Genomic DNA, 14,275 nt, shown 5'->3' with positions numbered 1-14,275 from the left:
TATATTGTAATTGTTAACTTCATTTAAATATTTTTTTTCTTTAAATATAATCATTACAGATCTTGCAAAAAATACTACACTGTGCATTGTCTGCTTGTACAATGACTGCCCGGTGCTCCTAGTTTAGTAAGGGTCCAGATATGCACAGTAGCTACTGTACATCGTTCCACATCTATCTAGGGAGCGTTCTCCTCTACCCCCTCTGCTTGACTGACAGACCTCAACCAAAACATTACTCTTCATTTTTATTCTTCCTGTATTTGGTCAAATCTCAGTTGCTGTCTTGTGATTTGATTCAAACTAACCTCAACCTAAAAACGAAACTGAAATCATAGATTTTAAATTTGTTAATTTCATTTGTCAAAAATAGTAACTCTAAAAATATATTGCATATGCCATCTTAGGAAATTGACATAATAAAATATTTTCGATAAGGAGAAATTGTAAAGTAGGAGAATATATATTACTTTTCTAAAGAATCTGGGCATTGATAGAAATAAATGACCCATTGATTTGATTTTGACCGTATGGTTTCTCTGATACAAGCTTGTTTAGCTGTTCCTCAGGGGTATGATTCAAACTGTGAATGGACATTGGAGAAGATTCAGATGGCTTTTGGATATTCAAAACATTAGACTACAAAGTCCAGCAATATGACATTTGCAGTGTAAGAAAACAAAAGAGAACACACTTCTAATACAAATATCTGTTTGACTGAAGAATGACTGTAAAACGCTCCTGCAGTTTGAAAGGCAATGATGAATGACCGTGGTTAAAGAAAAATCTCCACCACTTCTATATAATGTATCAAATACATTTCCCCCCTTTACAGAAACCTCAATCTCTGTTACATGGTATTACCAACGCAGAGCACTTTACATCAAGATGTCACCTCCAAATCTGAATTACATTAACAGTGTGGATATAGGCATACCAGAGTAAATTCAACGTCAAAGGGAATGACTTTCATTGTACATATTTCATGGTTAGATATGACATGTTGTGCAATTAGGTAACACATACTAATATGCTGGCGTATTCCTCTACTTGTGAATTATGTAAATATATGCTTTTGACAGAGTAGTCATGACAGCCTTGGTTTCCATTCTCTACTAAGCACACAGATATGAAGAATACATAGTATTTTCCCCTTATAACATTAGTAGCTGAAAAACAAATCTCAAAACAATCATGGATGTTGTAATTAAGGAAATGGATTAGTGCAATCTAACAAGGGAGTCGGAGGACAAGGAGAAAGAGAGGAGGAGAGAGGGGTGAGAAGAAGGGCTCCGTTTTGTGTGACATACTTTGGTTTATCTTGGGGGGGAAGGGCTTAGAGCTGTACATGGAGAAGAAGAAGGCGGGCTATAGAAATAGAACCGGTAGAGCAGACATTCCCACCCAGAGAAACAGGGTTACGGGACATGTGGGAGGACAGCCATGATGGATGCTGACTAGAATACCTAGGATGGTCATTACACCTGGCGTCTGCTGGCCAGCACGATCCGGTGAAGGCAAAGCAATACAGAACAGCGGAAATGAACTGTGGTTTATCTTCTGACTGGCATTTGCTTGATACAGTCAATCTCCAGTGATTACTTTTCCTTATAGTGTATCATGATAAAACAGTGACCGATCCGTGTGGCTTTCAGAAGTACAGTAGGTCCGTTCTAACACTCCTATATCTATGTGCTGGGTGGGACTAGCTGCCTAAAGCTCTACCTGCAAGTCATAAGGCAAGTAACAGGGAACAACACAGGTGGATATTGACATCAACAACCCTATGTGTCATTAGGCCAAAGCTGAACTTAAATGCTGAACTTAAGTGTCCTAAGCTCTTCAGTAGGGGGGGGGGCGGGGGGGGGGGGGGGTCTTCACTGGAAAACAGGAAGTGTTTTTTTTGTGTTAAAAAACAAAACCAAAAGAGTATAAAGGGGTCCTAGCTGTAGTTTCTTTCTTGCTTTCTGAGGAGGAGGAGGAGGAGGAGACTCGGAAAGTTCAACAGAACTCAACCGTGTCACCGTGTTCTCTCTCTCACAGCCAGCGCAGGGAGGGATGGGAGCACTTCCACTTCCTCTCTGAACCTGCTTCTGTGGTTTCCCTGTCAGCCAGTGTGTCACACGCACACACACACAAACACCAGGTGGTCCCAATTACCCTACATTGTCCTCTCAAAAAGCAAATCCACAACAGTGTGGGTCAAGATTCCCCCTGTGTGGGCTGAATCATTGTGTGTATGACTGTGTGTTTTACACTACCCTCGGCCTGTTACACTTACGAGAACAAACCAAGAGAACTCACACGGGTCCTCTCTGTAACCACGGCTACTCTCGCTGGTCCCTATGACAACGCCTCAGAACCCTGAGCCCAGGCCTGTGTTGGCAGAACACGTGGCAAACAACACCACCCGTGACTACGTTCTGTGGTGGAGTCCATTCCAGGCTCGCCTGGGTCAGTGGATGAAAACTGCACCTTTCCCCTCCTCTCTCCTCCGTCTGAGACAGTTGACCCAGCTCAGGATTCCTCTTGGTATCCTCCCTCCAAAACTTCCAGAGCTCATTTCATTGCTTCAGCCTTCCCCCCGTATGCTTCAAACTGGGTCCCTTTCCAAACACCGTGTTTCCCCCACTTCACCAGCCAGACTTAATAGGTCCCCTAAAAATACACTCTAGAGGTCGTCGATCTTTCATCGGCTAGGAGCGGAGCTGTGTGTGTGTGCGCGCGCGCGTGTGTGTGTGTGCGTGTCGGGAGACCTCTCGCGCCACCCTCACTGCAGGTTCTTGAGAATGCGTCCGTAGCGGAAGTCGTAGACGTGTCGGCAGAGGTACACCATCTCTGGGTCGATGTCGGCGGGCAGGCGGCGGTGGGCGGGGGGGGCACAGTCTGAGGGGCAGGGCACCACGCGGGCACTGCCGGGCGCGGCGCCCTCAGAACGACACTTCACCAAGGCACAAAATCTACGGGAGAGGAGAGGACAACAGACTCTGACCAGGAAGCTAGGCATGCATGACATCATGAAAACATTCCGTTCACCTCTTTATCTACCTGCTCTGTGAGGCCTCATTCTCAAATATATAAACACACGTGATAGCCATGATACCTTACGTATGAACTATACGGTTATAGTTAGGAATACTGTGCATAGCCTTTAAAACATGAGTTGAGATTTAAAAGGGAAACGTTGTACCACACACACACAAACACACGCACACTCACTCTACTGTCAACAGCCCATGTTTGACTGTCAGAAGACGTGTGATATCACTGAGGAAAACCAGTCCCCTCATGTCTCAACCATGTTTGACTGTCAGAAGACGTGTGATATCACTGAGGAAAACCAGTCCCCTCATGTCTCAACCATGTTTGACTGTCAGAAGACGTGTGATATCACTGAGGAAAACCAGTCCCCTCATGTCTCAACCATGTTTGACTGTCAGAAGACGTGTGATATCACTGAGGAAAACCAGTCCCCTCATGTCTCAACCAGGAGAAGTGTTACTGGAGAAGACAGATTGCTCTTACCCTCTTAACTAGCGCGCTATCAGCTAAGTGTGGAGGGCATCTCAACCCCTCTCTCACCTGGAGGGAGCAGCTGTGGGCTCTAGGATGGATGGGTTCTTACCTACAGTACTGTGCTAGAGGGAGAACGTAGCAGCGGTCCTCGATGCAGGCCACGCTGTTTTCATCCTGATGCCTGGAGGCGAAGATCTCGTTCTAGAGGAGGAGAGGAGAACATATCAGCCTTGTTGGTAAAAAAAAACACTGAAGAACTGTGATCAGAATGTGCCAATTTAACAGCTTGATGAACCAATCAAAAATGTTCTCTCCGCCATCTGCTCCAATCGCAAACTGACATCACCTGGCTTGTATTCTTGTCATGATTGTTTATATCAGTCACCATTGTTTAGTGACAGGGTAGTGGGACAGAGGAGGGAGTTTCCCCAGATTGAAGAAATACATGTGCTGGGTGGGGCCAGGGTGAGACCAGACCAGGGCAGGGCCAGGGTGAGACCAGGGTGAGGCCAGGGTGGGGCTAGGGTGGGGCCAGACCAGGTCAGGGTGGGGCTCACCTCACAGTGCATGCTGGGATCTCGGCCCCCCTGGGTGTGTTCAGGTCGATAGTACCAGAACAGGCTCATCATCAGCTCTCCTGAGGAACATTTAGTCATTTAGCAGACGCTCTTATCCAGGGTGACTTACAGTAAGTACAGGGACAGTCTCCCCGAGCTAAGTAGGGTAAAGTCCCTTGCCCAAGGACACCACATCATTTGGCACGGCCGGAACACACACACACGCAAATTCTGAGCATTGTACAAACAGAAGGGTGCTACTGATTGCCTACAGCAATGACTACACACATTCTGAGGTAAACATAAAGACTTGTTTTCAGAGTGAACCTGCCCACAAATTCATGAATTCCCTAAAACCCAATCCACCCAATAACCACCCCTCTCATTCCTTTACCCTCACCCCCACCCCCCTCCACACACACACGTCCCTCACCTGTTTTGGGGTCCTCCCAGAGTGCTGATATCTTGGCCACGTAGGGCAAGGACTTCTTCCTGGGACCGGAGCGCAGCAGCACAGTGTCTCTGATGCGTATCACTTCGCCGTCCCTCTCCACTCCTTCATAACACTGACGCAAGGCTGTCTCATCCTCTCCCTGAGACAAGCCACTTTCATCAGTTGGTGTTTTCTGTGTCACACCCACACACACTCCCACACACACACACACACTCCCACACCCTCCCACACCCTCCCTCCCACACCCTCCCACACCCTCCCTCCCTCCCACACCCTCCCTCCCTCCCACACCCTCTCTCCCACACCCTCCCACCCACACACACTCCCTCCCACACCCTCCCTTCCTCCCACACCCTCCCTTCCTCCCACACCCTCCCACCCACACACACTCCCTCCCACACCCTCCCTCCCTCCCACACCCTCCCTCCCACACCCTCCCTCCCTCCCACACCCTCCCTCCCACACCCTCCCACCCACACACACTCCCTCCCACACCCTCCCTCCCACACCCTCCCACCCACACACACTCCCTCCCACACCCTCCCTCCCTCCCACACACTCCCTCCCACACCCTCCCTCCCTCCCACACCCTCCCTCCCACTCCCTCCCTCCCACACACACACTCCCACACCCTCCCACCCACACACACACTCCCTCCCACACCCTCCCTCCCACACCCTCCCACCCACACACACACTCCCTCCCACACACACCCTCCCACACCCTCCCTCCCACACCCACTTACCGCAATGAAGACTTCCTTCTCTGTGGGCACTCCTACGGGTAGCCAGCCGTTGGTGGCACGCCGGCGGCTCACCCTCTTCTGTTTGGCGGGGCTGAGGCTGGGGCTGGGCGTGGGGGCCGGCTGCCTCTGGGACAGCCGGGTGCGGCCCAGGGACAAGGAGCCGTTGGGGGGCTTGCTGCTCTGGGGACACTCCCTGGCCAGCTTTAGCCTGGCAGGGGGCTGGCCACGGTCCGACATGGGGGTGAGGAGACGGGGTTTGGCCTGGGTGGAGGAGGGGGTGCTGGGGAGGGGGCAGCTGGAGAGGGGGACGGAGGGGGGAACCAGCAAGGAGGGGCTGTGCTCGCCCTGGGGGGAGGAGTAACCTTCTGGAGAGACAGGGATGTAGGAGAGAGCTTGTGAATAGGCATCGGTGGAGAAGCTGCGACCAAAACAAACCTGAAAGCTGAAATGTATTTGACATACCCCCCCCACCCCCAAACACACTCTGGAACATTGTACCGGTAAAGAATGAAATAAAAACAGCATATATTTCTGCAGGCACATTATGAGCAAGAAGAAAGTTATAAAACGTTATAAAAAGGTATAAAAACACATTTATTTTATCTGATATCCACTAAGTGCTTTTCCAAATACTTGATACTAAGGTTTCAAAACGTACTTTTCAGAGGTGGCTTCTATCTACAAAGCTGAAGCGTGTCCACTCACCTGTCTTGATGCCGTGAGTGCATCCGGAACAACCCGTGCTGAAAGAGCACCCCCTGCTGGCGACGGGCTGCATGGCTCTGTACGCGTAGCCGCTAACCCTGCAGGCCTCGCTGTAGCACGGCGAGCCCACAGAGCCACAGAAGGCCGGGTGGGCCAGACCTGAGGCATGGGACACGGGGGGGCCCCGCAGCTTGGAGCCCGACACCCGGTTAGGGCACAGTGTGGAGGGGGAAAAGCTCAGAGGTCGCGAGGCCAGGGTTCCCGACGGAGCTCCAGTGTGTGTGGGGTGGGCGATGTGGACATAGTAGCTGGAGAAACAGGGGTCGGCCGTGCAGAGGCAGGGGTGGGGGCTGAGGGTGAGGGCCGCGTGGGGGTGGGCCAGGGAAGGGGACGTCACCAGGCACTCTCGCTTCACGGACGTCACGGCGGGATTGAGAGGCGGCTCGTCCTGGCCTGCGTAGGCCTGCTGGCCCAGGAAGAGCGCCAGGCGGTGGCAGTACTCCACGGAGCCCTCCGGCCGGCAGCAGTAGTACGGGCTCAGCTCCGCCTCCACCTGCTCCTCCTTCACAGGCTTCAGAGGGTAGGCTAGCATGCTGCGCGACTGGTAGCCCGGTTTGGTGAGACGGTGGGTGCAGCCGCTGGACTCCCATTCCACTTTGGGCTCGAAGCCAGTCTTCTTGCAGGCTGCGCAGCCCTGGAGACGAGTGGCGGCGGTCCTGCCCCTGTGCTTGTGTTGACGGCCCTTGGGTTTGAGCTTCAGCCTGGCCGGCTGCTTGTGGGAGGAGGCCGCGGGGGAGGCCTTGCAGTCTGCTGCTGGCGTGGGCTTGACTCTCTGCTTGCTGCTGGCGGACGAGCTGGTTAGCTTGAGCAGGGCTGCAGCGTTGAGGCCAGCCAGGCGTCTTGGGGTGGGAGCATGCAGGCTCTCCAGACTGACTCCCCCTCCCTCCTCCTCTTTGTCTGCCTTGACCCTCTTGGCTTGCTTGGAGCTTTGGCACGGCTGAGCTTTGTGCGTAGTGGAGGACTTAGCGCTGCCACCTCGTAGAGCTTTAGGGGCTCCAGCCCCCCCACTCCTGGCTGGATCTGGATCCAAGGAACCCTCTGCATTGGTGGGCTCGTCCTGTTGTCTCCTGGCCTGTTTCGCTGCTGGCTGGGGGTCACTGGGTCTCTCCAGTAGCAGACTGTTGACCGCCTCGGCGTTGAGAGAGGCAAGGCGGCGTTTGCGAGGCTCTGGGACAAAGGGACTGGGCTCTGGGCTTGGGATGCTTGACTTGGATTTGGTTTTTGGTTTAGTCTTTTTCAGGCTTTGTCCACTGGTTTTGCCTTTGCCTTTGCCCTTCTCTTTGCTGGGTTTGCGTTTCACAGGCGAGGGCATGACTTCGCTGTTGGCCTCCCTCTCTTCTGCACTCTCCTGGATGTCTTCCTCCAATCGGGTAAGGAGCACATGACAACTAAGCCCCTCCCCCTCTGAACCTCCTCCCCTGCCCCGCAGCGGATACAACTTCCTGTCCCGTTTCCTGTCCCGCCTCTTTCCTGGCTTTCTCTTCTGCTCTGGAGCTGTCTGCCTCCTGTCAGTCATCTCCTTGGCCCCGCCTCTTCCTTGCTTGGTCTCACTTCTCCCCTTGGCCCCGCCTCTTCCTTGCTTGGTCTCACTTCTCTCCTTGGCCCCGCCTCTTCCTTGCTTGGTCTCACCTCTCTTCTTGGTCCTGCCAAATCGGAGCGTGCGCTCAGGCCAGGCTCCGCCCATGATCTCACCATGTGGCCAATGGGGGCAGTTGTCCCACTTCCCTGTGCTACGACACTGGCTGAGGGAACCCTTCTGCCTGGCGTGGGTCATCACATGCTTCCCCACAGGGCCTGTCGAGCAGAGAAGCATGGACGCTTGATTAACACCCAGATTAGCCCCTTGAAGATGAGGGACACTGGCTGAGTGTAATCAACACCCAAATGCCTATACATAAATGTAGGCCTGTTTAAGCCTGTTTCACAGCTCAATACTTGCATATTTGTCCCCCTTCCCTCAAATGACAATTTACTAAGCCCTTTTTTCTTTCATCAGGAGATTCTTGAAGGTTTTCATGCCCATCCCATATAGGCCTAAATCTCTTCGGTCTGACCAGGAATTCAGCAAAAAATGCAATACAAACACACTGAAGATTGAATAATTACTGTATAATACAGTACAGTAACACAAACATAAAATAAACAAAAAATGCCCAACCCGTGCAAGCCAGAAGTGAAATGGGCGATAAAATATTGATCTGATCGGTCACTTAGTTATGCAGCATCATTTCAGTCAACAAGCAGCAATATTGAATACTGAACAATGACACATTGCACGGCCTTGCAAGTCTCAAATTTGGTACCAAATCTGAAAAGGAGGATGACTACCCCAGCTAAAATTCTCATTTAAATACCAATTATAACCGTTTTTTCACAACACGAATATACATATTCTAAGTGAGTAACAAGGCACTTATCTATCTAATATCATTTTGGTAAGTGTAGTTTCAAGCTGCACTATAAAATTAATACGAAACTTAAAGCGATCAATGATCTTTTATAGCGTACTGGAGTGCTCCTGTCTAATTGGACAGAACTCCACTGTAAACCGGCTTGAGTTTCGTCTCTGTACCCTTACCTGAGGGGTTGAAAACTAACATACCTTGATGGGTACCTAAGAATTTGGAGACAAACACAGATATCGACGCCCGAACACCAAAAGAATGCAGCAAATGAGCCGATACAGCACCTTTGAACAATAATCGACGTTTTTAATCATTTGGTTTACTTGATTCAATCCTCTGTACGAGAAGGGGAATACGGTGTCAGTTCGGGTTTCTGTTTCTCGACATTCTGCCACGCAATATCAAAATGCATTCAAAAGAACTTATACAGACTCTAAATGGCACACATTACAGGACTGATTGTAACCTGTCAAATAAAAGTTAATGAATACGTAGCTTACCTATCCGACTGTTAGTAACTCGTACAGGGTTATAATTTGCCAACAACTGGCCAATATTAGTTTACCTATTGAATGGCAAAAATTGGCAATTTAAAAGGCACTTAAACACCCTTGCTAATAATGTAGCCTACTGCAGACACGGGAGCCTGTCACGAAGGCTACAAGCTTCTATGAGACAAGTGTCAATGTAAGATTTTCTAGAGCCTACCAAACAGGCATGCTGTTAAACGCATGACATGGTTTGTATGTAACAACAAAAGCTTGTGTTGGCTACCGTGGAGCCCTCGAATACAATATTAACCCATGAGCTACTTTGCTGTGATCAGTGTGACTTGACCAAACACACCAAACGTCCGATACGATGGCCCACTTGAGGACATCTGCCCGACAAATACAGTGGGCTACAGTAGGGCAGAGCCAGCTTGACGTAGCCAGCCATCTGAAGCAGCCTGGCTCTAAATATGGGCTGGGGGCTACCGGACGCAAAGCTAATAAAATAATGGTAACGAACCATCCACATTGCATTTTTATGAGACTTCTGAGTACAAAATCGAAACAAGTGCATATTCCACTGCTATCTGGAAAGACAGCGAAGGGTATGTCAAGCTAGCAGGCTATCGATTCCAGTGCATGGTAAAGGTTTCGCCGAAGCGAAAATAGGTTCTGCACTCCTTTTTGGACGGGGTCGGATCGCAACTTTAACATTCGGTACTTGAAAATGGTTAATCGGAAAATGAGTACGAGGCAACTTACACGCTCCGTCATGCTGTGCCTGGAGAAACGTCGAAATAGTGCTGAACTGGTCTGATGTGATGGCAGAGAGATCCGTAGTGGGGAGAGCTGGGGAGTGGAGGACGGTGGCTGCGCGATGTGCTCTTCCTGGTTCGGCTCCACCGATTTGCAGAAAACTTAATCTTAACCAATTGCTATACAGACATGCCTCGCTGACATCCCTGTCCTCCAATGATGGAAAAGCCAGCAGTTTATTTCGAGAGTAAAACTAAAATATTTGTTGAAAAAAAACCCTCTCGCGAAGTCACACTAATACACTTGCTTGATTAAACTATATAAATGCTGGGGGGCATATGAGGCGAGCCCCCCACGACGCCAGTCTCTCACCCTCTCATTTGTCGTGACCGAACCACCATCAGTAAACCACCAGCCTGTTAACACACATCGCCAGTCCGATGAACACACCACAAACAGGGAGCAGGGTGAGATATGTTACAAAATGGTGTGAAATCCATGGACATGACCAGCTTGTCTGTGTCTACACGGTTTAGCTCAGTTGGTGTTAATAGTTCGGGTGCCATTAGGTTCTTGTGATGACTAGAAAATAGGTAGAAACCTTCCTGGTGGACTCTCCCAATGATACAGGCTATGTTCTACTCCTGTACTACACCACTGGGCAGGTGTACAGCGGTGGTCTTCGAGAGCAACCTGAGCGGATGTGGCAAATTAGAGCACACCACAAGTCCTCAGGATTCCACGTTTCTATGGGTTCCTTTATGATAAATGGGATTGTTTAGAAGAACAATGACCCACTGGTCATTTTTCAATAATTTTTGTAACATCTTTCATTTCAACCTCAGATGCACATCTTACAAGTGCAGACTTGAGCATACACGCAACGTCACCTATTACCTACTTTGCATTTTCCGTCAATCTAATGCTGTACTACTGTTTGCAACCACATACACATTTTGCATATTGCCTGCTACAACTATAAGAAGTAGGTTGTTGGTACAATTGTGTCTATGAGCCTTGATATGACTCATAATCAGAGAATCATGAAGCGGACTGTGTCAGTTTTGAAGTGGTTTCCTTGTCATTTTTACATACGAGTGTATACTGCAGCTCCTCCAGATTGTAAAATATTGCAGACTGCCTACAGACCGAACCAGAGATCTAATTCCTCCCTAGGAAAATTCACAAGAAGCCCGTGAAATTGCACAGACCAGCAGCATGTAGAGATTAGGCTGCTTCTTCTTTTACTGCAGATGTCACAGGTGTCATTGAGTTGTTTCGTCAGTACTGCTTGATCATTCACTTGCTCACCCCACGGCTTGATCATGGGTGCTCTGTCTTAGATAAACTGACCAACTGACCACCTTTTAGTCAGCTACCCCTCCAAAAAGCTTGCACTGACAGCAGTTGTATTTATATTAAGGAGTAAGTAACCATTTCAAGATTGTTATATTTGGGGCCATTTTAGCTTTGACTGATCTCACATTATTTCACAGATTTGTTTCCCCCCCCCCCCTTATGGCTAAATCCTTTCTGGTATATTAAGCTATTGTATTATTATATTTTTGATCCTTATATTACTCATTCATGAACCCCATGCCTGCACCAACACAGATTTCACCAGTTCTGTTTGTCTGTGACCCTCCCTCTCCCTCTCCCTCTCCCTCTCCCTCTCCCTCTCCCTCTCCCTCTCCCTCTCCCTCTCCCTCTCCCTCTCCCCCTCCACACAATGAGATATTCCACACAGACATACAGAATGCATTGACATTCATACAAAGCATTCAAAGTCACTCCAGACAGACACTAAAAGCTACATAAGTTGTCTGAGAATGTGCTGGATGTATTTCATGTTGTCATCTCCTAGATACAGGCTATAGCCCAAATATATTGTTTTATTAGGCTGTTTCCACCATTTCCTGCTCTGTTTTACGCTGTATCTGGTCAACGTATAAGTAATTGGACTGTCAGAGTAGAAAATAAATGTATTTCTGATCTTCAGATGTATATTTAGGCTGCGTTGCACAAGCCTAAATAACTGTTTGGACACTGTGTGTGTGTGTGTGTGTGTCAATGACAGCATCAGTTAACCCACCACATGTGAGCAGAAAATTAGTGTTTACTATGTGCAAGTGTTGAGCAATCCACTAACTCCACCTTTGGGTCCAGATTGGAGGAAACAAAAGCATAAAGCAAAGACAGTGTGACAAGCAGCAGCTTCTCAGCTGCCTCCTGTTTCACCGTGAGCCACACACCCTACGTGACTCACTCCATAAATACACACACACACGACAAATGAGCAACACTGCATGTGTAAACCATGTTAAAAAAAACAAACAAGAAAAAATATCTTTCCTCAAAAGCAGTCAAGGTATTTCATCGATTGTTCTAAACAGCAGTGAGGTGGAATAGTAAGAAATTAACATGAGAGAACAGGAAAGACGAGGGTTGAAGCTGAAGTTGTAAATTGAATTCTAGATGTGATGTCTAAACAGTAAAGGTGAATTGTAATGGGTGGGGGGTGGGGGGGGTAATAGAGATGGGTATGTAGGTGAGTAGACAGACTTGGGGGCGCAAAATGTATTGAGGTAAAGAAGGTGACAAATCTAAAACCCCTACCAATGATATTGCTGTTAGAAATGGACAGATGTGTGATGAATGTAGCCTTAAGTGAAAAAGAGATGGACATAATGAGATGGATAGAAAGATGAATGGAAAAACAATAGACTGTCAGCAACTTAGAACAAGTTTATGAGCTATCCAGTTGTACTGATTGTATGTTCCAAGAGTTTATTTCAGTGGCTGATTTGGAATGTTGATCAAATTGAATGGATCTATAAAAAAGTTTGTCTGGACACGAGAGGGCATGCCATTTACCTGCATTGTAACGTTTACAGCGTAAAGGTCTGCAGTTCAAGTTATTTCAGGAACATAATATACTGTAGCTATCAGACGAGCCAGATGAATTACTGAAGTTAACAGGGGCAAGCATAATATGTCCAGCGGTTAGCTGTCGGGTATGGCGTTATTACGGTGGCATTATCAACCATCCGCTGGCACTGCACGAGGCACTTAGTCGAAATAATTATCCTAATTGACCGATCGGACTATTTACATCTGAACGCCAACCACAATCATTTTCTTAACAACATTTCATCACAACGCCATTCATACACCATGAGTTGATTGCTCGGATCACTTTAACCACCAGCTAGCTAGTGGCAAGCTTCTGTGAAAAAGACCACCCTTTTATCCTATTCCTGATATGCATCGTGCGCGCTTGCTAGAACAGCAAATACCACTCCCTGGGACATTTTCCGACTTCATCATGGCCATTGGCTCAGCAATATATGCCTCACAAAACAAGAAACGCAAACACCGTCGCAAGGCACAAGGAGGCTTATGACCAGCCTAGTCTAGTTATGTTAGCTAGCTAGCTATAAACCGGGGGAGGTGTAGGGAAAAGGAAAGGCACACCTTTTGCCAGCAAATGATACCAGTAGCTACTTACCCGCGTAGGTCTCTGGCACTCTTCGCTTAATTGGCAATAAGCTTAGCCACAGCTAGAATGACCGTACTAAGGCACCTTTCCCAAAGGTGCACATAGCAGGCAAATTCCGTTGAAGTGGTAGACTTGTCCGATGTGTCTTGAGGTAAGAATGTGTCAAGCTAGCAAGCTAGGCAGCTCTGGCTGCTCTCACAGCCGCTTGCCTCGCGTCAGGTTTCCGAGAAAAGTCAATGTCGCCGAATTACTATTGCTTCCTCTCAACTCACAGTTCTATGAACCCTTAAAATATAGACCAAATAAGATACGAATGAACTATTTCCAAGCAGCTCAAACAAACTGCTTCCTCAAACTGTTCGCATCCACTTCACTGTCGGATCTATCTCCACTCAGTGAGTTGGTACTGTTCAGTTGATTGGATGGTGGAAGTGTTGACTGATACACGTCGTTTTAACCGTTAGTTAGCGAGCTATGCCACAGCAAGCAGTTTTCAGTTGCGCACCAGCTACTGTAACAAACAACTGTATGTAACACGGCAGAAGCTCCGTCACTCTGGTGGAAAGTAAACCAGTCCCAAGTCAATCTCCAAAACTACTAAAAACCACAGAAATGTTGTCGGCACTACGTCTAATACATTATTTTACAGTGCATTTTATATAACTGCAGCATCCCAGTTCAGTGTCCGATCACATGTGAAGACAACATGGAGAGGCTTTTAAAGGGGCATCGACGAACAGCGAGGATAGCCGTGAGCTGTGGACTATGGTCGGGGTCGCATGGATGCATACGTGCAACCATAGCCAATTATGTTATGACAACGATACACACGGTAATACTCGTCTTATAGTTACTGGTTACACACACATATATAATCTATTTCTACGGCTTTAAACATTGAAGTGAGGTTGGCATCTTGAAGTAGTATAGAAGACTAGAAATGCAAATTTCGATAAGTTTTGCGTGGCCACGTTTTCTTGGTGCACTGCAGAAGTAAAGACTCCTAAATAAAACTCATTCAAACATTGAAGGAAACCTCTGACATTCTGAAAACCTCCGAAGTAAAGATAAAAGCTTTAACTCCCTTCTA

At 48.1% G+C, this 14,275-nt stretch overlaps 1 protein-coding gene across 2 annotated transcripts; it reads right to left on the bottom strand.

Annotated features, from left to right (window-relative positions):
* Window positions 1-99: 99 nt before the first annotated feature.
* Window positions 100-13,862, bottom strand: LOC124468571 (bromo adjacent homology domain-containing 1 protein-like). 2 transcript variants are annotated; one of them, XM_047021373.1, is made up of 7 exons: window positions 13,195-13,862; window positions 5,975-7,828; window positions 5,270-5,634; window positions 4,504-4,663; window positions 4,071-4,150; window positions 3,623-3,714; window positions 100-2,957 (listed from the first exon to the last, which is right to left on the bottom strand). In XM_047021373.1, exons 2-7 carry the CDS (start codon window positions 7,806-7,808, stop codon window positions 2,768-2,770), a joined length of 2,721 nt encoding a protein of 906 aa, XP_046877329.1. In that variant the 5' UTR covers window positions 7,809-7,828; window positions 13,195-13,862; the 3' UTR covers window positions 100-2,767. The 2 variants fall into 2 exon arrangements, with proteins under 2 accessions (XP_046877329.1, XP_046877327.1); XM_047021371.1 differs by lacking the exon at window positions 13,195-13,862 and adding an exon at window positions 9,693-10,177.
* Window positions 13,863-14,275: the final 413 nt, after the last annotated feature.

This window comes from Hypomesus transpacificus, chromosome 6, assembly GCF_021917145.1.
Source record: "Hypomesus transpacificus isolate Combined female chromosome 6, fHypTra1, whole genome shotgun sequence".
Lineage (NCBI taxonomy): Eukaryota > Metazoa > Chordata > Actinopteri > Osmeriformes > Osmeridae > Hypomesus > Hypomesus transpacificus.
The sequence above is the reverse complement of the archived record's forward strand: the minus strand, read 5'-3'. Positions and strand labels throughout refer to the sequence as shown.